Below are 27,006 nucleotides of genomic sequence, written 5' to 3' on the forward strand. Positions count from 1 at the left end.
TACGGGGGTAAGAGCACTTTGTAATATATATATATATATATATATATATATACACACACCCACAACGCCAAATTTAGGCGGTTCTGTTTGTTTGGACCCAACATATTAAGCATATTTTCGAAAGCTGGCGAAGTGCTTGAAGCCTGCTTCCACTCCGCCGCGGGTGGTCCCGGCATTACACTATCTTCTGCTCATGTATGCCTGTCAATGCACCGTGATACGGACGTAAGCCGGCCGGGGTAGCCTCCCTACACCCTCCAACCGCGAGAACGCATGCGGGACATGTACAGGGGCTAGAGGTAAACAGCTTTGATGTAAAAAGAAGAAAAAAAGAAAAATAGGAAAAGAAAAGCGTCAATCAAGTGTCGACGCTAAGCGTGCCGCGCAGCTGGGCGCTCGAGGCACTTTGCGTGCATTCGCGGGCTTCTTTCACGCTCGGACTTCTTTCACGCTTCTTTCACTTTTATGTAGCACGCATCGAGCAACAGAAAGCTGTCTCGGGAGTTTTTCACGCTGCCCGCTCTACAATTTTCTTATTGACGCTTGTCATCTAATTATAACATTTGATAAGTTGATTAAATAATATGCTAATTATGTAATCACGCAGAATGCGAGAAATAATCTATTTCCGAGCGACGGCAAACATTACCTTGGTTCTGTCCAGCTACGTGGTATTTGCATATTTTTTAAGTCCTTGCACATGATAGTTGGAACACCCTGCATGGGCGTCCCAGCTAACGTTAGCCAAGGTGTTCAACGAAAAAAATTAAGGAAACGAGGTGCAATATGGAGTTATAACGCCTATGGTTATTCGGCATCAACATTCTGACAGCCAAACACCCAAGTCTTATGTAAAATTGTATCTTTCGCCCTTTGTTTTTTTTTTCATTGCAATTTTTTTTTCTTTGAACAGCTTGGCTATATAGCGTTAGCTGTGACACATGGTACAGCGCGTTCGGAAGACCGCTCCTTTCGTCTTCCAGCCGTTTCAGTAAGGTTAGCGGCCATTCGCTGCATTTAACGACTGCATAAAAACCGTGCTTACCTTTCATTTCCTTGGAAGCGGAGAAAAGTGGTCCCCCTGCTGCACCAACCCGTGATGGCCCAACATAGAGCCGCATAGAACGCCTTGTGGAATATACTTCTGTTTTCCGTATTTTGTCGAACCCACGGGCCGATACAGAAACAAAATCTTGCATTGGAGCGCAGGCGTCAAAGGAGCGCACGTGTTCAGAGACCGAGGCTGGGAGCAGACGAACAAAAATGGCAGACGAAGCGATAACCCCGATAGCGCCACCAGTGGCCTTAGCGAATGAAGCGATCGAACACACACAAAAAAAAAGCGCCATAAAATGAAGGAAATGCAACGAAGAGAAACATATATTTTAGACATAATTCCGCATTTAGTTTAATTATTCGTAAGTTTCAAAGATACAGCCAGATATGCAAAGCGTACTTTAATTTTCCGTTGGTCGCCGGAAACATGGCGATGCTATTTGCCAGATGCCGAAACTATAGCCTAGCTGTCCACCCAGCGGCAAAACTGCCAGACGTTTTACACGTGCGTATAATTCTTGGGGTTTACAAAATCGTGCATGTAGAAGAGTTGGGTACACTTGCGTACAATAAGACTTCTTGCCAGGAGTTAACCCAGTATTTTGATTCTGTCGCTCTTTTTCATACACAAAGTGCCCCATTTATCATACACCAAGATTTAAAGATACGCAAATGCCACGTAGCACTTATAATTTATCTCGTGACCAAGGAATGAACCAAGGAATGCCGTTTGCCGTCGGTTGGAGATACTCGGAGTACTTTTTTTTTTCCATTCCGCATACCACAATTAGTCTTAATTAATCAAATTCTCAAATATTATAATTAGATTAAAAGTGTCAATGAGAAAATTGTAGAGAAACACGAAAAACTCCCCATACAGCTTTCTGATGTTCGATACGTGCTACAAAAAAGTAATTTTTCGAGCGTGAAAGAAGCCCTCGGATACATGCACAGTGTCTCGAGCGGCCAGTCGCGCGGCAATACATTAACTGAAAATCGAAATGCCTAATTGCCTAATTAATAACATTTCACTAATAAACTTTCTGACTCATTAGCGTATTTTCAATACACGTACACGTATACATGTATATTTCAATACACGAATTGAAACCAATGATTTCACAAAGCACATCCACTTGAAACGAATTTCGAAGCCAGCACGTTTTGAAATAAGCACTGTCAAACCTTGGGGTAAAAATTCACTGTTATTCCACTTTCTTCCTTTATACACTGAAGCTGAAAAATTACTGGAACACCAGTGCATTTCCTCGCAATTGCTTCGGGAACGCATATCTCGAAAGAGGTGTCGTTCTAAATTTCACTTCAAGTGGAGACCGACTTTCGAAGTAACCGGCAACAATTCGCAAATTGCAATATGTGCCGTAAAGCAACTACATTAAAGTTAATTAGCAAAACTCAATTAGTCGAGCACTGATTATAATTGCTGGCGCAAGAAGTATTGTGCTGCGTGTCACGGGTGATTTTTTAAATTCTGTTAACGATAACAAAACGAACAGCCCGTATATAAAAGACCAGCTCGTTGTTATCGTGTACACATGTACGTGTCGGGTTTGCCGCTGCAGTTGTCACTTTTTCGCCACCACATCCCACATGTTTCACTGCAAGGCAAGCCCTGCGTGTTGACAATTGAATAAATAAATTCCCTCGAGAGGGCAGCTGAAGACATAATTACTTGCATGCAAAGCTGACTTGGGTTGTCGCAAAGAGCCAGAAAGCTTTGCTGGGCAACCGATCTACGAGAATTCGCAAACTTGGGCCGGCTTCTCGGTCATCAACAAAGATCCAACACGGGTCCTGTCTCGCCTCGGACGGCCACGCTTCCAAGTGATCCTCTTGTCTCGTATCCGGAACAGGATTGGCCACACTAACCGTTCGTAGTGCTTGATTTCTTATATACCGGGTGTTCAAAATTAAGCTTTACGGTTTTCTTAAAGTTAGGCACTGGGAGGCACGCGATGACCACGTGTGCAAATAAGTTATGCGGCCAGGGGGACACAAAGTGACGTGATAGTTATCGTTGTCAGCAGCCCCAATTAACTAAATTGAATCATTAACTTTACATCGACTGCAGTAAGTGGGTACGGTTGTATTTAAAGGTTAGAGGCAGTCGCATCTCTACACAGTTTCACTTGGAAGAATTCTTATAGCATGTCTGTGCTCCGAGATATCTGACTCCAAATTTTAATTGTCGTTCACATGATTACGGATGCAAGAGTGAGGATCGGCGCAAAGCTCCTCCCTGACCTGACGCGGGTGTTGCGTGCGGCGTTTAGTCTGACAACAAGGCGGAGGTATATTGATAACGGTTCCCCTTCTCCTCTCGGCTGGCAAAATGAAGACATGACAGCGCGGTGTGCCATGCAGTTGTCGCTCTTGATTTCAATAAAACTCGCAGTACTTGGAAATGAGCATTCACTTTGTTTGCGTAGCCCGGGCAAGGACCATGCCTGCTCGCCTAGTCACCATTGCGCACGCGCACTGCCCTCCGGCTTCTCCGCTCGCGCGGCATGGCAGCTGCCGCCATCTTTACAAGCTGCGCGGTGACACACGACAGCGGTTCCGGGTTCTTCCGATATTTATTTCGCCAGCCGAGAGGGGGACAGTTATCTTTGGGAGTGCCTCCGCCCGGTGCGAGGCTAAACGCCGCACGCAACAGCCAGCATCACATCAGGGAGAAGCTTGGCGCCGATCCTTTCTTGCATATGCGTAATCGCGCGAACAATTAAAATTTGGAGTCGCATATCTCGGAGCACAGACACGCTAGAATAATTCTTCCAACTGATACTGTGTAGAAACACGACTGCCTCTAACTTTTCAATACAAACATGCCCACTCAAGTCAACAAAAGTTAATTATTCAAATTTAGTTAATTGGGCTGCTGACAGCGATATTATCATCTCACTTTGTGTGCCCTGGCCACGCAACTTATTTACACATGTGGTCTTCGCATGCCTCCCAGTGCCTAATTTGAAGAAAAGCATAAAGCTTAATTTTGAACACCCTGCAGGTGGCATCCCCTCCTCCCCAGGGACTGCGAATACCGCGGTCTCCGGTCCCGGCCAGGGTTCGCCCTGGTCACCAAGCCGTCCCGATGAGTCGGTGCCCCTGGAGTGTTTTCTTCGTAACGGAGTCGATGCCTTGCCCGTGGCGATCGTTCCCACAGGTGGTGGATCCATTCGGCTGACCGAATCGGAGATTTTCCAGGGAGCTGCGCGGTATAACCGACCCCTTCGTCGACATCTGGGAGGCGAGGCGTTTTGGCAAGACTGGCATTCTGCGTAAGCCGTCTAATGTTCAGTGCCTCAATGATTTGCCTAACTGCACGCGACTCGCTAGCATTGCGGTTCGCGCTTTCGTGCCACCGCATCTCGCATGCGTGAAAGGCGCTGTTGGTGGGGCACTGATATCACTTCTGCGACCTTCTTGAAGATGCTCCCTCCGGCTGGTGCTTCTGCTTACAGATGCAATAGGTCACTGGGTGATAACAGAGTTCCAACTGAGAGCGTTATCGTCTAGTTGGCCGGTTTAACGCGCCCGTCTGAAGTTAAGGCTTGGCCTCATTTGTTACGCGTGGAGACCTTGACTCCTAGACCACTGCAGTGCCGAAACTGCCGGAGATTTGGGCCCACGGCTGAAGCCTGCAGATCTTCAGTGAGATGCTGTAATTGCGGCGGCTCTCACTCCACGTCAGCCCGAGACGTAGATGCACCAAGGTGTTGCTTATGCGATGGCTCTCATAGTGCTACGGATACTACCTGCCCCGCGGATACTGATACGGATACGGATACGGATACTACCTGCTTGAGATTGCGGAGAAACGTCGTTGTTCCCGAGCGGAAGCGATAGCAGCAATTAAAGAGCGTTAAGTCAGTCACGCAGCCGCTGCATCCCGTCAGTCCACATCTCTAGAAGCCACAGTTTCGGCCGCAGTAGCCGCAGCTACCAACAAAGCAATCCCAATAGTTAAGGAACGACTTTTTAGCACCTTTGCCGAAGGTATAACCGAGATGCTGACTGCCAATTTCAACTGCCTGCTCCAATCGGACTCTGCTGCTGCAGCCCACACTTCAACTAGCATTCCTGCGCAACATTCAAACGAATCACGCTTTGAAAAGTCAGGCAGAGGTTGTGTTTGATAACTATGTGTGTTCTTCACTACCAGTACTGCGGGACCTAGCCATTCATTTGGACAAATGAGGCTTGGGACCATCAGCAATAGAGGTAAGAGTTTCCCACTTTCTCACACTGATTTTCGTAAAACTATGCCAAAAAAAAAAAAAAAAGGAAAAAAAGAGCAGTGAGAAGTGATCACCACGGGCAGGACGTGTTGCGTTCTGCTGTGGAGTCATCCATTTCAGGATCATCACAGCTTCAGTAAATGCTCTATATCCTCCGGTTACGTTGACCTTCTTTATTTTGTACACAAACTAATTCCATATGTTATTCAAGAATTATGGCTTTCGTCAAATCAAAGATTTACTATCAATAATTTTCAAACATTTCGTTTAGATCGCCAAAGAAAAGGCAGCGGGCTGCTTGCATTAGTCTCTTCAAAAATGTATCATAACGTAACTGTCACTGCTGAACATATGTGTTCAGACTGCGAAATTTTAGGATTAGATTTTTTTTTTTACTGCCTGGCTGCACTTACAGCGGTTAATACGCATTTCCTGAACGGAGTCGATTGCACTGATCACCTGGACTCTGTGCCGAAACTGTTCAAATGCCATGCTCCTGGCAGCTTTTAATTATCATCATACTTCTTGGGGACTCCAAGCGGACGTTTTTGGAAAGAGATTGTGGAGTTGGACGCATGACAAAAACCTTCAATGTCATAATTCAGGTTGAATTACTTCTCTACATGGGCGATTCTATTCTGCATTAGGTCCGACTTTCTCTTCTGCTCGTGCCTATTTCGTCTTGGGACACCCTTGACAATGGAATTAGAGATCACTTATCCATTAATCTTGAAATTGTGCTTTCACGTTAGGCTCCTAATGTATGGCAAAGACGGCTCATTAATAATAAAACTTATAAACCTGCTATAAATTCAGGCTTATCAGCGTTGGCCACTTATGAACAACGGAGAGCTAACTCTGTGTGTGGTATCGCTTTTAAATTCTGCTATTCAGCCCGCTGAGTTTGCGGTTGTCTGTGAGCTTGCCGTCAAACTCATCTCGGTGGAATGAAGCTTGCACATTGGATTATAAGCGAATAAACGCAGCGTGGAAAAGTCTCTAACACAACCATTCACCGAAGAATTGGACTATAAATTCTGTGCAACTGTGTTTAAAAGAACTCTGGGGATAGCTAAAGACGAACAAAAATATGCACATTTATCTTTGTTGAAAAGTCGCTGCTATCCCTCAAAGTGGCGAATTAAGTAAACGAGATCGCCAAAGGGCTTGAAGCCCGCTTCGCAGTGTCCCAGACCTAGGAGGTCTAAAACATCAACATCTGAGTTTGTAGAAGTTCTACTCTAAAAACTCAGTGGCCGTCCACTCTGTGAAGGATGACCAGCGAAGCTGTGTCAGTGGGCCCCTTAATGGCGAACTGCATCTCCACCGCGGGTCGGCCTGGCATTGCACTATATTCGGGACCGGCCAACGTAAGGGGACTGCTTAACGCCTGGCGAGGGTCAGTGCGGCATTGCACTACCTTCAGGATTCTTTTTCTATTCGCGGACACAAAAGTGGGGAAAGTAGCCCTTAACAGCATCACTGTAAAATCAAAACCTCGGATATGTCTTGGACAACATTTGGCCAATTGCCCGTGCATCAAATCTAGTCAAAATTGTAGGAAAAGTAATCCATGTCCGCCCCAATGAATTCACTTCTCGGGGTATACCAAGGATTTAGGCCTCAATGATCCATATGGTCAGCTCATGTTGATTTAGAAAGTCGCATTCGACTCTCAGGACTATCGGGATGTGTATCAACATTGGTAACTTTAGATATTGTGAAAGTGTACGACAGTGTCGAGCATGGAATTTTAATTTCTAGATTAACAAGCTGTGCTGTTCCAGGCTATTCAGTGGCCTGGATACAAGAGTTCCTGTCGGGTAGACAATTTTCTTTTTTTTCAAGGTTGGGGTGACATCAGGTACATATAAACAGAAGAGAAGCATACCACAGGGTTCAGTTCTTTCACCACAAGTTCATCAGGATGTGTAACCTCTATGCAGACAACGTTGCATTTTTCTCATCACGAGATATGAATACGTTATACCAACTTTTGCAATCGTATTTGTCTGAACTCGAGTCGCTCCTGGCTGGTTAGACTTGTCTTTTTTGCTTAACGTCAAGAAACTCTTGTTACTTGCGTTTAAATTGTCTAACCCTGCTTTTTGTTTCTCATCATTATCAAAATGAGCCGATACTGCAAGTTGCAGCTTTGAAGTACTTGGGGATAACTTGTGATGGTAAGCTAACTGGCAGCAAGATCGAATCGAATGTTAGTAAAGGAGAACGTGCAAGCACATCGTTGCACCAGCTCAGTAACAAAAACACAGGGATGTGTCGAGCTACTTTGCCGACGATTTATGAACTGCACGTCGACCTCATCCTCGAATATGGCTGTCCTTTTTCTTTTTCCAGGATGTGCAGCACAGAAGCTAGGACCTTTAATAGTACTGGAAAGGCATGCGCTACGCCTCTGCCTTGGGCTGCAAAGTTTAGTGGCTAACAATGTGCTTTATCTGGAGCCTGGGATCCAGATTTAAGCAACTTACCATCCTGACCTTCCTGAAGTTTACGACACATCCCTCTCCCATTTGTGAAGTTATCAACAACCTTGTATCATCATCATCATCATCATCATCAGCCTGGTTACGCCCACTGCAGGGCAAAGGCCTCTCCCATACTTCTCCAACAACCCCGGTCATGTACTAATTGCGGCCATGCTGTCCCTGCAAACTTCTTAATCTCATCAGCCCACCTAACTTTCTGCCGCCCCCTGCTACGCTTCCCTTCCCTTGGGATCCAGTCCGTAACCCTTAATGACCATCGGTTATCATCCCTCCTCATTACATGTCCTGCCCATGCCCATTTCTTTTTCTTGATTTCAACTAAGATGTCATTAACTCGCGTTTGTTCCCTCACCCAATCTGCTCTTTTCTTATCCCTTAACGTTACACCTATCATTCTTCTTTCCATAGCTCGTTGCGTCGTCCTCAATTTGAGTAGAACCCTTTTCGTAAGCCTCCAGGTTTCCGCCCCGTAGGTGAGTACTGGTAAGACACAGCAATTATACACTTTTCTCTTGAGGGATAATGGCAACCTGCTGTTCATGATCTGAGAATGCCTGCCAAACACACCCCAGCCCATTCTTATTCTTCTGATTATTTCCGTCTCATGATCCGGATCCGCCGTCACTACCTGCCCTAAGTAGATGTATTCCCTTACGACTTCCAGTGCCTCGCTGCCTATTGTAAATTGCTGTTCTCTTCCGAGACTGTTAAACATTACTTTAGTTTTCTGCAGATTAATTTTGAGACCCACTCTTCTGCTTTGCCTCTCCAGGTCAGTGAGCATGCATTGCAATTGGTCCCCTGAGTTACTAAGCAAGGCAATATCATCAGCGAATCGCAAGTTACTAAGGTATTCTCCATTAATTTTTATCCCCAATTCTTCCCAATCCAGGTCTCTGAATACCTCCTGTAAACACGCTGTGAATAGCATCGGAGAGATCGTATCTCCCTGCCTGACGCCTTTCTTTATTGGGATTTTGTTGCTTTCTTTATGGAGGACTACGGTGGCTGTGGAGCCGCTATAGATATCATTCAGTATTTTTACATATGGTTCGTCTACACCCCGATTCCGTAATGCCTCCATGACTGCTGAGGTTTCGACAGAATCAAACGCTTTCTCGTAATCAATGAAAGCTATATATAGGGGTTGGTTATATTCCGCACATTTCTCTATAACCTGATTGATAGTGTGAATATGATCTATTGTTGAGTAGCCTTTACGGAATCCTGCCTGGTCCTTTGCTTGACAGAAGTCTAAGGTGTTCCTGATTCTATTTGCGATTACCTTAGTAAATATTTTGTAGGCAACGGACAGTAAGCTGATCGGTCTATAATTTTTCAAGTTTTTGGCGTCCCCTTTCTTATGGATTAGGATTATGTTAGCGTTCTTCCAAGATTCCGGTACGCTCGACGTCATGAGGCATTGCGTATACAGGGTGGCCAGTTTCTCTAGAACAATCTGCCCACCATCCTTCAACAAATCTGCTGTTACCTGATCCTCCCCAGCTGCCTTCCCCCTTTGCATATCTCCCAAGGCTTTCTTTACTTCTTCCGGCGTTACCTTTGGGACTTCGAATTCCTCTAGACTACTTTCTCTTCCATTATCGTCGTGGGTGCCACTGGCGCTATATAAATCTCTATAGAACTCCTCAGCCACTTGAACTATCTCATCCATATTAGTAATGATATTGCCGGCTTTGTCTCTTAACGCATACATCTGATTCTTGCCAATTCCTAGTTTCTTCTTCACTGTTTTTAGGCTTCCGCCGTTCCTGAGAGCATGTTCAATTCTATCCATATTATACTTCCTTATGTCAGCTGTCTTACGCTTGTTGATTAACTTCGAAAGTTCTGCCAGTTCTATTCTAGCTGTAGGGTTAGAGGCTTTCATACATTGGCGTTTCTTGATCAGATCTTTCGTCTCCTGCGATAGTTTACTGGTATCCTGCCTAACCGAGTTACCACCGACTTCCATTGCACACTTCTTAATGATGCCCACAAGATTGTCGTTCATTGCTTCAACACTAAGGTCCTCTTCCTGAGTTAAAGCCGAATACCTGTTCTGTAGTTTGATCTGGAATTCCTCTATTTTCCCTCTTACCGCTAACTCATTGATCGGCTTCTTATGTACCAGTTTCTTCCGTTCCCTCCTCAGGTCTAGGCTAATTCGAGTTCTTACCATCCTGTGGTCACTGCAGCGCACCTTGCCGAGCACGTCCACATCTTGTATGATGCCAGGGCTCGCGCAGAGTATAAAGTCGATTTCATTTCTAGTCTCGCCGTTCGGGCTCCTCCACGTCCACTTTCGGTTATCCCGCTTGCGGAAGAAGGTATTCATTATCCGCATATTATTCTGTTCCGCAAACTCTACTAATAACTCTCCCCTGCTATTCCTAGTGCCTATGCCGTATTCCCCCACCTTGTATATACAACTACTACTGCTCTTTATTCCTTGCTGTGCTAGGATTTCCATTATATTTATTTATTGGACCTTCAACTATAGCCTTTGGTTCGACAAGTGTTTGTTACTTGTGTATAATATGGAAATAAACATAATTTCAAGCCCTTTTTCATAAATTCTCCCTAATTACTTTTCATGACAGGTCGGCGGCGTTACCGACAGCCACAAGCCGTTTTTGTTCAGTGGCTGTTATTAAAGCTAAGTTCATCTACCGAACCCAATTTCTCCAAAATCCTATTCGTTCAAGGTAAGACCGATTTTTGACATATTTTTTTTCAAAACGTGCAAAACTTCTTCCTGGGCACATACTTGGTCTCCTTCAAGATCATCGCAATCAACTTCCGTCTCACTTGATTTCAACGGACGCAACGCAAAATTTAGAGAAGCCTGGTGTTGGCATCTCTCCAAATCAGCTTAACTGGTCTTTTGTTCACTCTCTCGCCGAGTACACTCCTATATTCCTTGGAATTCCTTGTCACTGACGCGCTTTCGGCTTGTTCACATCTAACTTCTAACAACCGGTTACACCTGTCGAATATATTTTCGACTCTTGTCCCACATAATTTGTAGAAAGTCAGCTTTGTTTTGGTCCCCAAACATAGCGGATTCTTTTTAAATGAATCGGCTGGCTACCTCGCATCGTCATCGCTAAATAGCCCGATCGTAAATGTTCTTCCCGATTCCATTTTTATAACGGGAGCTAGATTCGAACGCATTGTATTGTTGACTTGCAAGAATCATCCATACTTTCCGCAGACGATTTTCGACATGTAAAATTTCGGTGAAACGTGAGCGAATGCCTTTCACATCAATGCGAGGCAACGCTGGGAAGCTTCTGCTGTAGAGTTCCCCGCCTAAATTTTTACCTTCACAGATCTTGCTTATCCCCAACTAACCTCTGCTCTTTCTGTAACGAACCAGAAACGACAGACAATTTTTCTAGTCGCCGCTTCACCTCCCTCCGCAGAATGTTCCTCATATTTACAACTAGTAAAGTGGGTTTAGCACTTGCAACACCAAACAGTTTATTTCGGTGCCAGTCACTTGGGCACAAGCCATGGCTCGATGATTAGTGCTCTGCAGAAGTTCACTGAAGCATCCGGAAGTTTAGGCTGCTAGGGTACAGACTATGAGACATTTTATTTTTATTATCCTCATTAAGCTTTTCAGTTTAATTGTATTCTTACTTAGTTGTATACGCACTCTAAAAAATCTGTGTTACCAGTTAATTGCCATATGATTGGTTCTAAACGCTCACCTTTGCCCCTTTTAGTATGTTAAGTGTGCATTTCAATCCATCCAGTGTGGCCAATCCCACTTGTGGGTATGAGCCACGTTTTGAGGCAACAACAACAAATCAAAAGATTTCTGTTCGCACACTGTAAACATCAGTCAAATCAAGTGTGCTAAATTCTATCCCCGATGTTGCCACACAAGTGTGCATCCACTTCAACTACAGCTAGCCCTTTACCGTAAGAAGAGAAAGAAAAAGGCAGTGTAAGCAATCAATGAACTGAAAACACGATTCGTATCACTCAACTTGACACTCTTATAAACAGTGGTATATTCCCTGGCCGCGCTAGAACTACCGATTTGAAATGGCAACCTATTTGCCGGAAAATGCTCAATAAGTTCGGTCTTTTTACGGAAAGACAATGTCCTACCACTATCTACGTAAAGTCAGTCGAGTGCAAAAGCCTAGACACCGCGACATATATACAAAAAAGAAATCTAGCACAGCTCTGCAAAGTGAAACTGCATAAAAGCATGGCGCTGGTCAAGTAGGCGCACGTGGGCAGTACGCTTGATTTCAGCCTTTGTGCTTAAGCCAAGAAAAACGAAATTTAGCGGAAACGTCAGTCCAACTTTTCGCACTCAACTGTGCATCACGTAGACCAGCGGTCCGAGCATCGCGTTTCAATCGCAGAGCACTGTATGCAGCTGTATGCACATGCAACCTCTGACAACTGCAGACCTGTATGAGGTGCCGCCCCTTGAAAAGGCCCCCCATCCCTGCGCGAGCGAGCCAGCAACAGTTTCGGGGTGAAAAGTTCGACCCCGGTTGTGCACAAAGCGTATGAGAGGAAAAGAAAAAAGACAGAGGGAGATGGAAGAGTTCCGAGAATACAAGACTTTTGTCGTTTAATGAAACCCACCACAGAATAAAGGACAGATACATAGCAAAAAAGGAGCAATACAGTGCAGGAAAGATGTATATATGTACACATACAGACTCGTTTAACACCTCAGTAATAGTAGACGCAGTAATAGTATAGTAGAAGTAGCGAAACGCACAAGACAAATGTAGTTTGCAAATGGCGCAGGAAGAACGCAGTGGAGAAAAAAAAAAAAGAAAAACAGTATAGTTAGAAAGGTGCAAGAAAAAAAAATGTGCGCCAGTACGAGCAACGCGAAACTTGGGCAATAGTGTCGCCTTCAGCCAGCAACTTTATTTCTGCATTATTTATGGCAGGGGGGAAATTTTTACCTTTCCTCATAGATACACAAAACGAAAGCTAATTTCTGCCAACAGACAGCCCATATAACCTTTTGCACCCTCCAATGTAGTGCTTAAGCAACCACAAGGTTACAGCATACTACGTGTCGCTTAACGTCTGAAGTGTGCACGAGCTTGTTCACAAAAAGATAGCATAAGAAATCACTTTTGGAAAACACGTCCTCGTTCCGCAATTGTTGGCTAATGCGGTTTTTAAAGGGCTCGGGAAAACCCCGACAGGTTTGTCAAAAAGCGCACTGAACTGGCCGAAATGTCGTTATGGAACATTCGCTGCCAGAAAGTGGTCTTGCACCAAAAGGGAGAGCCCAGTTTTGCGTTGCTTGGCGGGCCAGACAGTTCCAAGATAGAACAAGATCCCCAGAAAGCATCGTTCGAAATGAAAAAAAAAAAAAAAGAGAAAAGAGGGGAAAAAGAACACAGCACAGCAAGATTTGCACAAGAAATGCCGTTTGGCAGCCTTTGAAAGAGGCACAGTTTTTTTTTACAAGGGAAAGTATGCGAAGAAAAAAAAACGGCAAGAGAGACTTAGCAGAAGGCGAGCAATATGAGAAAAATCTCTCCAAGGCAGCAGCGTATACTAAGGGCTCTGCGCATACTTTGATTTTTCACGTAAACGCCGACAGAGAACCACGGTCCTGGAAAGAAACTGGGAGGGCTCGGTCTTACCCCCGCAGTGATACACAACCCCATACTTCTAACGGCGGTGCGCTAATTCTGTAGTCTCTAGACCTGTGGCTTAAAAATATGTTTCAATGGCATTTGAAACAAGTGTTCGCCAACATTCCTGCATTGTTGACCCAGCTTCATTCAGAGCTGTGCGCAAATGCCCTGATGACTGCATTTTCTTTTTTGTAGAGTTATCAACACAGCTGCAAAGCGTAGCCAGCACGAGGTACAAACCTTCCAACACTCATTTGCTTGTTCACAAAGAGTCGGGCCACAAGAGCGCCCCCTTTCTTGAATTCCCACCGAAGCACCACCTGATCATGACAGGCAAGGTAAAAATGAGCTCACTGCGATTCGGAATATGCAGTAGAGTGAGCTTAAAACGAGCAATGTTCAGTCAAGGGTCGCTAGGACTGCACTGTGGAGCAACTGTGACTCCAGAATCCAAACTTCTACAGTTCGTTCAGTTATGTGCAGTGATGGAACATTACACAATTGAAGGCAGGAAAGGCCATAGAGTAGCTAATAGAAGTATATCTATGATTCCACAAGGATCAGGCATAAACCAATAACAGCTGTCCTCAAAGATAAGTTGGAGCAAAATACCCTCTAGTTGCCGACTGGCTGAAACCCCAAAAACATCTCGAACAGAGAGGAGTTACAGCGGTCCTTGGGAGAAGGAAAACTGACATTCACTTCACAATCAAGCTATGCAAGAATCTGTGGAAAGCTACGCTATGATGATCAAAGTTCACAAGTTTTACTTGTCTCAGGCCTATAGATACTACGAAAACCGTGGATAGAAAATAGATGTGCGTCTTGCGCCCAGGTGTATATGGTATAGTTCGTGATATAAGTGAGTGTATAACAGTGTCCACTGATGGCACTGGGCCATGTGAATGTGGGCCAGGACATAGGTCTAGGGAGTTGTTCGTTTCTCGCGTGCCATGATATGTAGTGCAAAACATTCACCCAGACACACCGCATAGAACATCCAGAGAAACAACTACCTGCTTACAGGACCATGCGCCAAATTTAACAGGGGGAGGGGGAGTAGGAGAGGGGCCTGACGGATGTTGCATATGGGTCAAGAATTTTGGGTACCAATGAAGGAACAACTTCAAGAGGCACAGCTAAACTGCGATGCACGGAGCTCTCAACCACAGACATTACCACATATTGAACAGCGCAGCTGCTGGAACACTCAAAACCGACGCACAAGATGTTCCAACTAGTCAGGAATGTCCCCCACTGCCTGCTTTGGTGAACAAACAGCCATTTTACCATGCTTCCGGTTGCACAAGTGCTGCCTTTCCTTTTGCATCTTGGCTTGTTTGTCCACGCGGCACCGACACACACGATTGTTCCGTGCAAGAGAGGCATCCAGAGCAAAAACAGCACTAAGTAACCCTGTGTAATGGCTTCTGTAGAGAGAGGAAATTTTCTTGAAAGGCGAAGTACACATACAACTCGTGTTAACGGAATGGCCAAAACTTTCTCTGTACAAGTGCACGAAATAGATGAAAGCGTCATCAGGAAGGGGACTTCTTTGGAATTATATAACGACCTTGTTCGTGGCTTTTACTAAACTACTGTATATCACACGTCTTGATGTGCGCTTGTCACAAGCTCGTGTCATGCTCGTTAACTGCTGCCGTGGCGACGAGGCACCAAGTGTCACTCAGCACAAGTACGCTGTGCTGGTTCTTGCTAGTTCCCATAATCAACTAAAACGATTTGACTACTCTGTAATGAACGAGAACTACGACTATGCTGGAGAGGTTGAAAAGAGAAGCACTCGGCACGTACGAGACCTGTAACTTGAGTTTCTCCAGAAGCATGACAATTACGTACCCTATGCTCTTGCACACAAAATTTTCTGCAGTGCCTCATCAAAGAAACATATCTTTGACAAGACAAAGTTTGGATCGGCAAATAAAAAAAAAAAGCTAACCCAGTGCCACAACAGCCATTTTACATTGTCTGCTCCCTACATTACCCAAAGTCCCAAACAACATTTCTGTCCCCAACTTCCACAGCAGCAGCTGCAGAGCAGTATAAATCTCGACTCCCAACAACAGCAGTAACATTAACGAATGCGTCAAGACTGCTCCTACTACCCGCAGTGCTAATGTGCCACCGCCTCTTTCAACACTCCTCTGAGCGAGACCGTGTGTCTTGAAACAGACACATAATTAACAACTTTCCTTCAAATCATATATCTGCACGACTGCTGCCACGGCAATGAGGTGCTATGCAGAAAAACTTGCCGGAACAAATTTCAAATAGACTTTGCAGCATTACATCCCCACAGTGGGCTTACATGGGAAGCACTTACCGCACACGGAACACAAGAACAGAGAATGGACAGACTGTGTGCACCAAGGTCTCTAAAGGTCACTTTCAGTGTCCCCGTCCCATGGGCGGCAAGGTTTCCCATGCTTCGATACCAACAAGCCCAACGATCTAGGCTAATGGGACCTGCATCCCTTTCCCTTGAACCAATAAGCTTCTGTGAACCCCGTGGCAGTATAGTAGTTGCACGAATATATCGGTCAGAAATAAGCAAACGGCATCGTCTCGCAGAACAGAAATCAGTGCTTCCGGAATTGTGACGGCCGCTCACAGCAAGTAATATCACATTAAGCGCGATGTGTTTAAACTGGTTTAACTGCATAAAAAGGCTGTGAATCTGTCGATGTCTAGGACTGCTCCTTTTATGGCTGTCCCTTTGAAGAAACTAGCAATTGGTACAAAAAGATGTTTCCACAGAATTCTCAAAAGTTAAAGACAACAAAAGAAAGCGCGCACATCAAGAAAGTGACACGAAGTGCTGCATTATACCTCGGCATTCCTCAGTGAATGCAAGCTTCATGTGGAAAGGCTACGATGTCGCACACTGATGTCGCACATCAACTACCAAGAGGTATGCTATGCCCCACAACGTGTACAGCAAGTTTTTACAACGCAGAACCATCAATTTCGCTAAACCCTTTCACTGCGTCTGTCTGCAGTGAGCACAGAGTCGTTTCAATCAGAGACATTGGTGAAGACTGTATGCTTTGAGGAACATATGTATGCTCGGAACATGTTCTGCAGAAAGCCAAATGATGCCTGCAACAGACTAGTACGGTCAACAATGGGTTGTATAAATGCGCGTACCCATGAGAGCCCGAGGCCAGTTACTGACTGGGCACAGGCGGCGCATTAATTTTCGTTTAGCAGAATGTCCTGGAACACCCAGCGAACTTCTGCGGGGCCCAGCAATACACATGGGTGGCTCAGAAATGACTCGGCAAAGCTTTCTTCGTCTATGAAAAAAATTTCAATGTGCAACGATGCTCGCACAGTTATAGCAGTTCCTGAAACTCCAAGGGGGGATTAAATAAAAGCAAAGTGCAGGCTTTTCAAAAAGAATAGGAAGATTTTGCTGTACCTCGTAAAAGAAGAAATCAACATGTTTATTCACCAAAATACTCGCTTTTTCACTTCTATAAAAATAAACACATGAATCCTCCCAGTGCTCTCCAACAAGAGAGCATGATGCTGAATGGACAAAAACAAAATGATACAATATAAAAAAAAAGGTGATGTGTGGGAGGGGATGTTATTTTGTTCAAGTCAGATCTGCCTGGGCCACAGTGGCTTGAGGGAGGGGGAGAGTGTTGTAGTGTGAAACAGTAAGAGAGGCAGATTATTATATTAACACAACCACCAAAGACACTAAAAAATAAAATACAGATAAGGAAAGAGGGGACAAAAAATTGTGTAAACACTTCAGTAAGCAAGCTACATATGAAAGGGATGTTCACAAGAATATGCGCTGGGTGGGCATCAACCTATAAGGAGGAACCAAATCCAAACCTCCCAAAAAGTGGTAGAGAAAAAAACAACAAGAAAAAAAAAACACAGCGGGGCTAAAACAGAAAAACTTGGAATGCTAGAAAACTCCTGGCATTTGGAGTGACAAAGCCGTTGCTCTTGCGTGCTTTGAACTGAAAGAACAGGCCAGACAAAATGCGGCAGGCTTTCTTCCAAGGCAACGAGAACGGCCAACATAATGGTACTGGTTATTCAACGCAACAGAACCAGTAATTGTCCCCTGCACCTTAACTTACTTGATTCGCTGACCCAAAGCTACGCACAAAGCCTTTCTATTTAGGTTTTCAAAGCCTATGCCCCTCATAAGGCTCTTAATGTTCGATTAACGCCAATACGTTGGACTGGATGATACAGCTGGGCCACAGAAGCACTGTAGCACCTGAAAAATGACGGGGAGAATGGGCAGCAGAGCTTGCGCAAACACTTACAACTAGGCTGAAATGTGTGTGGTATACAGAGGGTTTCGGGGTGCAAGAAAAACAGGGCGAGCATGGAGGAGTGGAGCTTTATTACATAGAAGAAAAAAAAAAAAAGAACAGAAAGCACAGGCGAAAGTGAAAAGCCATGCGACCTATGGGTTGGTCCCCAGGCAAAGGAAAAAGTTAAGCCACAGCGTTTACAGCAGGGGAAACAAAAGTATCAAAATACTGAACAGGAAATAGTTGGGAGGCACCCAAAGTTCCAAGCCTAGTGGCAATGAAAAGGTGCAACATATCAAAGGCACAAGACAGGGGAAAAAAAAAAAGAAAAAGAAAGAAAGAAAGACCCAATAAACCACAGACTATGTACCAGTTACAGATAAAGCAAGAGGCTAGCAAACCTGCAACCAAGCTCTTCGCGTACACACACTGTGAAACCGCACAATGTAGGAAAACATAAAAAATAAAGAACTCGGTAGATACAGAGTAATAAGGAAACCAAGCGAACCAGGACGATGGCAAGGCATTTGCAGGTCCCTTATCTAGGCTAAACATTAATAATACACTAGAGAGAGAATGATGTGCTAAGATAATGTAGTAAACAGTGACAAAGCTCGGCGACATGGCAAAGACCACACGGCAACAGCAACGGCTTTTTCCCTGCGCTACACAGAAATAAGAATGAAAATAAAGGTGTTTAACTAAAAACAGTGCATTTAATGGGTAGGGTAAATGAGAAGGCAGGGAGGTGGAAATGTCCCGTTTTAGGGAAGGAAAAAAAAAAAGTGTGTCAGGAGCACACATCGCCGGTTTGCACATGACACCAACACCAGTGCTCGAGTAGCGCCACAAGTGAGGCTGCCACTGCAATTCCAATATTGAAGAAGCCAGTGCATTTCGTGCCAGCGAGCCAGCATAAGCCAATGTTGGGCTAACATTGGTCCCCTGTTTTCAGTGCTGCTGAGGTGGGCGATGGCAAACAAAACGAGGGGGTGGGGGGAGACGAGCTCTTGCTGTTGGCAAAACTTCCCGAAGGGGACATCTTGCCACCACACTGCTCACAGCAGTGTTTCTCGTAGGAAGAACAAAGGCATGGTATAAAAATAGGTGCTTGCCAAGAGCTTGGCTCTCTGCACTATCCGATGTTTGCATTACAGCTTAAAGCTATACACCACAGTCTAGACCCAGCTAGAGCCCTCGGGTTTCGAAAAAGCCCATGAGCGACAGCAGGTTTACAACCCAGAACAGTTGATGCTAAGAAGCTCCCCCCCCGCCCCCAAACCCCTCTACAGCACTGGAGACTCAGACAACGGGCAGAACACAGGCTAAGCATCTGAGTGCCACGTGCGTGCAGTGTGCAAGTCAGTCCAGGAGAGACATTCAAGAGACATGCGTCTCCTTTAATTAGCCCAGTTCCATCAACAGGTGTGCAACCACTTATGTGTCCGCTGCTGCTAATACACCAGTCTACTGTGGTGAAAAGACAAGGCTGTATGATGGAAGAGCCATCCACAGGTCGGTACTGCCCGTCCGTTTTGGTAAAAGCCTTCTCCAAACTCGACACACACTTGGCTGGCCACAAAAAGGGACAATGATCTGCATGGGGGGCCAAATAAAAATATCCGCGTTCTGTTTACAACCTCGGAAATGAAAGAACAGTGCAGGCAACACGAGACACAGACACTGACAGGCGTTTCACATTTCCATTGTCCCACCAGCAGAAGCAGAACCTCTTATTCCTTTCCAAGGCGTCAAACCAAAACAAGGCTCAACTTGCAAGTGATGACCTCCCAGAGATATTCGTCTTGCACACTGCACGCACTGACCAACAACTCGGTGAACTGCACACTCCTTCTGCACACAAGCGTCGTAACTGTAACATTCGCCAACACTGGCATGGAGCCAAAAAAAAAAAAAGATGATAATAATAATAATAATAACCACAACTCAAAACCACCAAGTGGAGCAGGAATAAGAAACTCAGCCAGGCTGATATTTAGGTGCATGGTTTTCTAGACGACCTCTCAACATGTTGAGAAAGGCAATGAAAAGGGGTGTAGGGAGGATGGATGCCGAGAGGACTCGTTACTCATGTTGCTGCTTGTGATTTCGATCCAAACGCAGGAAAACAAAGGAAAAAAAAGGGGGGCGGGGGGGGGGGGGGCAGTCTGCAGACCCGCCGCAGACTACGCTTAATAACGATGCACACTTGTCTCAATAAGAGCTAAAAAAAAAAAAAAAAGTGGGGCTAAACTAAAGGTAGTAGAGGTGCAGCACCGTTCCACACGGCACGAAAAATGCCTCGTCTTCGGCACACGCAAAACACTTCGTTTGCAAAAGTCAGGCTCAGCCTTTTTTTTTTTACATACAGATGAGGTGCAGCCACCACTTCTCAAATCGAAAAGACAAAAAAGAAAAAGTTGAAACGTAAAATTTGACCCCCTCCCTGCGCAGATTAACCCTGCCGCGTTTTGACATCCTGCACGAGGACGTCACAACAGATGCGTGCCTGGCGGCACGGCGCGCTTGCACTGTGGTCCTTTTTGAAACGGGACGATGCCTTGCTCCACTTTGCCATGGCAATGTTTGCTGTGCCTTCTGTCGCACGTTTTTCTTCTTCTTTTTTTTGGGTCCCACTTTGCTGTTGCTGCTTCTTAGCAGTCTCGGCCTCTTCCGTCACCAGACCCGTCCACCCTCTTTCACCGGTCGTGTAAGCTCCGAGAGGCGCCAAAGGAGGAGGGGCTTGGGCGGGGCCAGCTCAGATTGTCGACTTGGAGAAGGAGACCCGCAGGTGATTGGAATCGCTCAGCTGGTAGTTGTGCATTTTCTGAAAGGACGAGAGGCAAGTGAGAAATGTGCAATGCACAAACATTGCAGAACAGCCAAGTACAGTGCTCAATCCCGCTCAAGCAATACAAAAGAGAAACAAAATCTGTTTAGACAGATAAACTATTCTTTATACTATTTTGGCAGTAATAGGTTCATTCTGTTTTTTCCCTTTCAATCCAAAGGTTCTATTTTTTTACAATTTCGTGCTGAAAGCCTAGTGCTAATGCGTCAGTATGATGTCGTGGATTTCAATTTACAGTAGAACCATGGTGAAAGGTTTTTCAAGGGACCGCACGAAAAAGAAAAATGTGAGAGCTGGGAAAATGTAACAGTGAGGAAGGGTGCAAATCATCGTAGCTGCATTAGAAACAGATTCATAGACTGCCAGTACAGTTATTAGAAGTCTCGGCACTCATACTGTGACCAGAGATGGCACAAGCATGCATGTAATTACGGGACATGTACAATGTCCCGTGACAGTGGCCACTTTACACTCTTCAATATGCTTCACTACGTAACACGGCTCTACTGCAGTGAAGTTGACTGAAGTGGAAATTATGCAATACAGCTGCAACGCATTATGAAAAACAACCCTTGCAGCCCCCCCCCCCCCCCCCCCCTTCGGAAAGAAAGCCCAAATGTAGCCCTGTGCATCCATGAATACTTTGTTTAGCGCAAAAAACAACAGACACAAGAAAGACGACAGGACAAGGCGCTTTCTTGTGTCTGTTGTTTTTTGCGCTAAACAAAGTATTCATGGATTCGCACCAACTAGCCTGCCAACGCATTGTGCTGTAGCCCTGTGCCGGCACATTTGGCCCAGTGTGCAAGCTTCCTACCAGGTCTTAACTGTTGCATACTTTCTCGGGTGCTTTGCCACTGCTCCGTGCACGTTTTCTACTGATGCTTATGCAGCACCTAGCTTGTTGCAACGTGCGAGAGCAAATTTCCCTCTGCACTGCTGCAGTTACATGACTGCCGCATCCAAATGCAACGTATAAGATGCAAGAACATTACAGAACAGCAACACACCAAATATCAACATAATAGGATATGCAATTCTATGCTGGTCACGATACTAAAAACAGTGAAGTCAAACTTACGATGAGTGCCGTGACAGCTTCTTCGACAGAGGCCATCTGGATAAGTGCCATCTTTCTGTCTTTCCTGGAAAAAAAAATCAAACAGCCCTATTTCAAGCATACCTCTAATAGTGCAATAAAACAAGCTGAACCGTGATCCCCAAAGAAACTGCAGTAGGATATTTGTTAGCAATAACGCGCAGCAAAAATTTTGAATACGCTTAAGCTTCCCTTTGAACAGTGGAATGTGATTGCATTTAAGGATCCCCGACTGCTTCTCACGCTATGCACGAAGGCAAGCTTTCTGGTAGAAACATGGCGGTGTCTTGCGAGGGCCACGAATGCGCCGGCGCAAGCGCCATCTGGATGGTGGTGTTGCAAGGAACCGAGCAGGGCGCACCGCTCTATGAATGGTAAACACGATGGAAAAGGGGTTTGTGTTTGAGTTCCCGGTTAACAGAGTTATGTTTCCTTCGACATTCCAAATACAATCCAATGCCATCATGTCTGCACAACTTGTGTGTAAGCAGTACTTTAAAATTTTTCTCATGCATTTTACTTTGAGAATTTCAATTAGCTTAGTAAACCCTCTGCACCCCGTGGAGGGCCTGTGTGGTTCGGTATGCGTGGCTCTGAATGATTTTTCGCCCACAAGACGGTCGGCGCTGGACGCCGACACCAAATTTCTTGAGACATGGGGCCCTTAATTCTACCGCGTTAAAAACAAAGAGCTAACATTCAGGACGGCATGAGAGATGCAACATTACAAAAATGGGAAGGAGAAAAGGAAAAAAAGTAAAGAACGAAAAGGAGCTAGTATTTCTGAATCGTAGAGGGTGAAAGTGATCTTAAACGCTGCAATTGAGAAGCCCACTGAGGTTAACTCAAGATGCATCTAGCCAAGAAGAGAACAACCCTTACATGGTAGCTAAATACGTTGTATGCATTGCCCACCTATAACATGCTACACAGTAGTCAGACATTGGTCAAGCACCTTCTCCTTAAGCCTGAGTGCACCCGTGGATGTCATTAAATACAACATCCCAGATTAAAAAAAAAAATTAAATAAGAACCCACAAGATATAAGAACCCACAAATAAGAACCCACAAATAAGAACCCATGCTGTGACACTGGCAACTGCCAGTGTCACAGCAGTTCTATCAGGATAATCCAGCCTGCAAGAAGAAGTGGGAGAGAAAGAAGCAACAAGAGGGGGTGGAGACAACTTACGGGAAGAACTTGAATGCCACCACTGTGCCGCCGGTTTGCGTGAATGCCTCCCGGATCTGCTCTTCAGACACTGTTGGCCTGCACAGCAAAATGAGGGAGGGGAGATGGCAGCCCACGATATCAGCACACTAATTAGGCCCCGCTATATGCTGGTCCTGGACTCACAAAAGCCATCAATAAAACATAACACGGTGGCTGTATATAAACAAACTTGAGATTGTAAAAGGGAAAGCTGTCATCTACTTCACCGTAGCACGGAGCTGCAAAGGAAGCTACACCTTTTCCTTTCATGAACTTTTCTCCACCTCGCAAGCTTCAGCAGAACTGACTTGCCAGACTTGAGACTACTTCAAAACGTAATAGAGCTACAGATTCGCTCAGCACAGACAAGAAGGCGCACCACAGAACTGATGCAGGTGGCGTAACAAGCTTTGTGTCCCACATTCAAGTGAATCAGCGAGACCGGCTTACGGGATGTTGGAGAGGTGGAGGGTGGCCGAGGGTGGGTAGATGTTCTGGTAGTTTTTGGAGCCAGGCTTCTTGAAACGGTGTAGGGGAGAGTTGATGTAGTCCTTGGTGAGGCCAGCGTCTGGCTGCCCGTCCTTGGGCAGCTGCACTATGTGGTGCTTGGACGGCGTCACCCGGATGGGCTTCCCGTACACCTTGAGCTTGTCCAGGTGGCTCATGGCTGCCCGCCAGAGAGAAAAGCGTGTCGCAGGTAAGGAAGAGTCTCAGGTCGCAGCCAAGACGTGTCTGACAAATCATTTAGTTAAGAGTGATTGTCGCACCACATAAAACCAATCCAAACTCTGCTAAAAAATGTGCCTACAGTGCGTTCGCGGCAGCAGGTAAAGGTAGCGGGATTCTTTCGCATTCCACAAAATCAAAGCTTTGGCCGGCACTTAATTTCCATAATGGAATTACTGCTACACCTTTTATATGTAAGCAGATGCACTGTCATGGAAAAATGAAATGCGACACCTTTCTCAAGTAATAACTCGCTAGCATGATCTCACGCCTCTACTTATCCAGTTTCCAAAGATGGCATAAGGCTCACACTAAGCTTGAAGCCAAAATTATGCAGACATTGCATATTGGCAAAAACAGAGAAAAAATTGCATTCTGTTAGCCTGAACGTGTTTAACTACCATAGAGCCACATACTTTATCATTCTCTTTCTAGATATGAGATTATGAGGTGGTTTACCTCTACTCAGGAAATAATTACATGAAGGCACTATCAGCATAAATTTAAATGCAAGCTATTCCAAGGATACTCCAATGCGTTATTTTGTTTCCCGTTTAGGTGAAACTGACCACGTTAGTAACAGTGGCTTAATTCAGACCTTAAAACATACGCATGGCATTAATTATATGTGTGTATAATTAAGGAATACATACCCTGTCCCATGACATTTGCCCATTCCCACCGAGATATGCTATGCTTCACCGCAATACACTGCACCTGCTTGACCACGTAGCACTACTGTACAGCGGCGAAGCTGACTTTCAGCAATCTACATATGCAACGTTTTGCCCAATTCTGCACTTCGAAGACATCGGTGAGGATTACAAGGGTGGAGTTGGCGCCATTGCTGACAGCCGCAAATTCTTTCAATGAAAGTCACGGCACCTAACAGCGAGAAGCTTGGCAGTGAACGTCTGAAGCAGCTAGGCCTATATAATGTGAAACCAACTAGACCAACGGCTTACTGTTCTAGAGATAGGCCTAGCGTTGCCACGGTGGCGGCTGCCAGTGAATTGGCTTGCGAGAGCGCCGGTTCGAGGCTGTGACGGTGGTGGCAGTGGCTTCGATTAATGACTACGAGGTATGTGGCGGTTCCACGAAGGCGTCCGAATTATCAGGCGTGTCCGAAAAATCAGTCGCTGACAGTAATTACACGCAACAGGCATTTGTTACGGTACACGTTACAATTTATGCCAACGGTACATGCGCCAAACCAGAGACCACAGTGGCAACGAGATAATAAAGCACTGGACGTGAGGGAAAAAAAGTTAAAAAGGTTCTCACCCAATTGTGCTTGCTGAGGCTCAGCCATCTGAATGAGGGCACTATCCTTCTTGTTGAAGAGGATCTTCACCCTGATCACGTCGCCATACACGCCTATTCAAAGGTTCGAAGAAAAGGGGAGGAGAAAAAAAAAATATTGGCAGGCACGCGTTGTCAAGCAACCACTGAAAATTGCAGTGCTACACAGCCCTTATGCATCTCTGCATGTTTACAACGAAAGCACCAAAAATACACACGCTGCAAGCGCCAGGAACTGTCGCTTACTACGACACCAGGAACAGAAGCGGCCGAAGGCGGTGTAACAAAAGGTACAAAGGTGGCACCAAAACTTATAATGCATTTATAATGCCTGTGGAGTTTCACAATACTCTTGCCCACACAACTTGCACCGAGAACTCGGGTATGAAGTCACAGTGCAGGCTACATGGAAGTTTTAACTTCAGGTACACAACTGCACCACAGTGCATTGTTGTAGTACCATACTTCACTTTCTGCCAATAATGGTGCTGGATTGCTTTATTAACGATTTGAACATTGTTGTGTGCAATTATTGGCACCAATTACAACCCCCATGTAGCAGAGATGTACTTACAAGAGCAAATATGTACAGGAATATTGTTCTCTATCTCCACTTGTACCAAAACTAACTAATGCTGCAAACATAACCAACATAGTGATTCACCTGCAATTCAAAGGCTTACGTGACACTTTTTTTTTTTCTCTAATAGCTTGCGACTGAAATACATGCTGTTGTTCAAGTTCTCCAGTCTGTCAGTAACTGTCACAAATTGCTGGACATCACAATAACGATGAACCTGATCTGAGCGAAAGCTCACAGGATACCTTATGTTCAATCTTACTGCAGCCAACGACACAAGGTACTCCTTGGTCAGTTTGAGCAGCAGGAGTGTGTGCGAATTACAGGAGCACAGCCCTAGAAGCATTACACAACACACCGCAGCTACACGTGGGACAAGCTATGGACGCGTTTCCAGCACTTCCGTCACACTTCCGTCACACCTCGCGCCCAAGCTTTTGAGTGAGAATGAAGTGCACAGGGTAGCCGGCTAAGATAGCACACCAAGAGAATAAACATGCTCTTCCCACTAAAGCTGGCCAAGGCCAAAACTAACTGGCACTCCAGTTGTTTCAAAATTGGTCTAACCAGCACTGCTGACATGTTCAGAGAACCGTATGTTGAAAGTGAGAAACTTCACAGTAACTTACTTTATCCCACAGTAACATGCTGCACCACTGGGACTTAGTCAGTCGAGTGCGCGGAGAACCAACAAAAATACAAAGCTTGAGTGCCTTACACTTGCACCACCACCCCCACCATCATCATCATCAGCAGCAGCCTGGTTACGCACACTGCAGGGCAAAGGCCTCTCCCATACTTCTCCAACTACCCCGGTCATGTACTAATTGTGGCCATGTCGTCCCTGCAAACTTCTTAATCTCATCCGCCCACCTAACTTTCTGCCGCCCCCTGCTACGCTTCCCTTCCCTGGAATCCAGTCCATAACCCTTAATGACCATCGGTTATCTTCCCTCCTCATTACATGTCCTGCCCATGCCCATTTCGTTCTCTTGATTTCAACTAAGATGTCATTAACTCGCGTTTGTTCCCTCACCCAATGTGCTCTTTTCTTATCCCTTAGCGTTACACCCATCATTCTTCTTTCCATAGCTCGTTTCGTCGTCCATAATGGCAAAATGGTTACACCACCATAATGGCATTCTTTTAACCTAGCACCCAAAGAGTGACTGGAAGAGCAAACGAAGCAGGCGTCAGCTATGTCATCAGCCGAACTTTTTCATACAGCACTCATAGGTGTTCACACTTGCCCGATGTAAAGTTCATGGTGTCACAGGCCCTGCCGACAAATTTACGATATGTGAGGAGAGTGCAATATATGCTACGTAGCATATGAAGAACATATGTTCACGATGTTTTGACTATCGTGGTGGACGGAGGTACACTCATGCGATACTGTAATACCAGACAGTCTCACAATCACCAATTATTGTGGCCGAACACACACTTGTCCCAAGTGAGAGC

The 27,006-nt window shown here is 45.4% G+C and overlaps 1 protein-coding gene and 1 long non-coding RNA gene across 10 annotated transcripts in view; both read right to left on the reverse strand.

Moving 5' to 3' along the window:
• Positions 1 to 7,658: 7,658 nt before the first annotated feature.
• Positions 7,659 to 10,994, reverse strand: LOC129381580 (uncharacterized). Its single transcript, XR_008609757.1, has 2 exons — positions 10,245 to 10,994; positions 7,659 to 7,868 (listed from the first exon to the last, which is right to left on the reverse strand). It is a non-coding gene; the product is annotated as an uncharacterized lncRNA (long non-coding RNA).
• A 5,916-nt stretch (positions 10,995 to 16,910) lies between these two features.
• The window catches only part of heph (polypyrimidine tract-binding protein 1 heph), a 157,308-nt gene continuing 147,212 nt past the window's right edge, over positions 16,911 to 27,006 (reverse strand). For all 9 annotated transcript variants that reach the window (XM_050167797.3, XM_050167803.3, XM_050167801.3 and 6 more), the window contains 5 exons: positions 24,945 to 25,037; positions 23,385 to 23,601; positions 22,914 to 22,991; positions 21,704 to 21,767; positions 16,911 to 20,598 (listed from right to left, as the gene is read on the reverse strand). In XM_050167797.3, the coding sequence (XP_050023754.1) occupies positions 20,530 to 20,598; positions 21,704 to 21,767; positions 22,914 to 22,991; positions 23,385 to 23,601; positions 24,945 to 25,037 (521 nt within the window). In that variant the 3' untranslated portion in view covers positions 16,911 to 20,529. The remainder of the gene's footprint in view (positions 20,599 to 21,703; positions 21,768 to 22,913; positions 22,992 to 23,384; positions 23,602 to 24,944; positions 25,038 to 27,006) is intronic.

The sequence above is a fragment of the Dermacentor andersoni genome, chromosome 11 (assembly GCF_023375885.2).
Source record: "Dermacentor andersoni chromosome 11, qqDerAnde1_hic_scaffold, whole genome shotgun sequence".
Lineage (NCBI taxonomy): Eukaryota > Metazoa > Arthropoda > Arachnida > Ixodida > Ixodidae > Dermacentor > Dermacentor andersoni.